Source organism: Mesitornis unicolor, unplaced genomic scaffold, assembly GCF_000695765.1.
Source record: "Mesitornis unicolor isolate BGI_N332 unplaced genomic scaffold, ASM69576v1 scaffold42404, whole genome shotgun sequence".
Classification (NCBI taxonomy): domain Eukaryota; kingdom Metazoa; phylum Chordata; class Aves; order Mesitornithiformes; family Mesitornithidae; genus Mesitornis; species Mesitornis unicolor.
The window spans coordinates 1,411-2,114 of NW_010178813.1; the positions used below are offsets into that span (position 1 = coordinate 1,411).

The 704-nt window shown below is 63.9% G+C and overlaps 1 protein-coding gene across 1 annotated transcript in view; it reads left to right on the forward strand.

The window, feature by feature from the left end:
• Nucleotides 1–9: 9 nt before the first annotated feature.
• The window catches only part of CLPS (colipase, pancreatic), a gene marked incomplete at its 3' end in the record, with an annotated part of 974 nt that continues 279 nt past the window's right edge, over nt 10–704 (forward strand). Inside the window, 2 exon segments of the mRNA XM_010182577.1 lie at nt 10–105; nt 663–702. Coding sequence (XP_010180879.1) covers nt 10–105; nt 663–702 — 136 coding nt within the window.

Sequence of the window (704 nt, forward strand, 5' to 3'; positions counted from 1 at the left end):
CACCCCCCCATGCCCCCCGCGCTGCCCCCCTGCCTGCTCCTGGCCCTGCTGCTCCTGGCCCCGGCCCTGGCTGCACCCCATGAGCGAGGGCTCATCTTCAACCTGGTAAGAGGGACCCCAACAGCTGGGGGACACCCCCAATGCTGCAATGGGAGGGGTTGGAGGGATCTGTGGTGCTTTGGTCTCCGGCAGCAACTACACGAGGGTGTCCTGGGGTGATGGCTTCAGGTGCTGAGAGCAAAACCCATTTGCTGCTGGGGAAACTGAGGCAGGCGGGGGTGGCGTGCTGGGTTTTCAGGGTTGGGAGGGGTCTTGGAGGCGGTGAAAGCAGCTGCAAAGGCAGGGGGAAGCTGTAAGTGGATGGGATGGAGCTGTGGGCAGCCAGGACCCTCTCCCTGGGGGGCTCACAGGGGATGGGGAGGGGGGACGCTTCCCCTGCAGTGTCTCAGCCCTATTCCTAGGGAGAAAACAGCCCCTCGGCGTGAGGTATTTTGGGTCAAATCAGGGAAATGCCACAGAGTGGAAGACTTGGGCTGAGCCCCAGTCAAAAAGCAGAGCTGGTGCCTGACGCTCCCCCCAAATCCCCTGGTCCCATGGTTTGGGGGGAGGATTACAGGGGGACACAGGGGGTCTGGGAATGCTGACGCCCTGCCCCGGTGCAGGACCTGGGGGAGCTGTGCGTGCAGAGCACCCAGGGGAAGAGC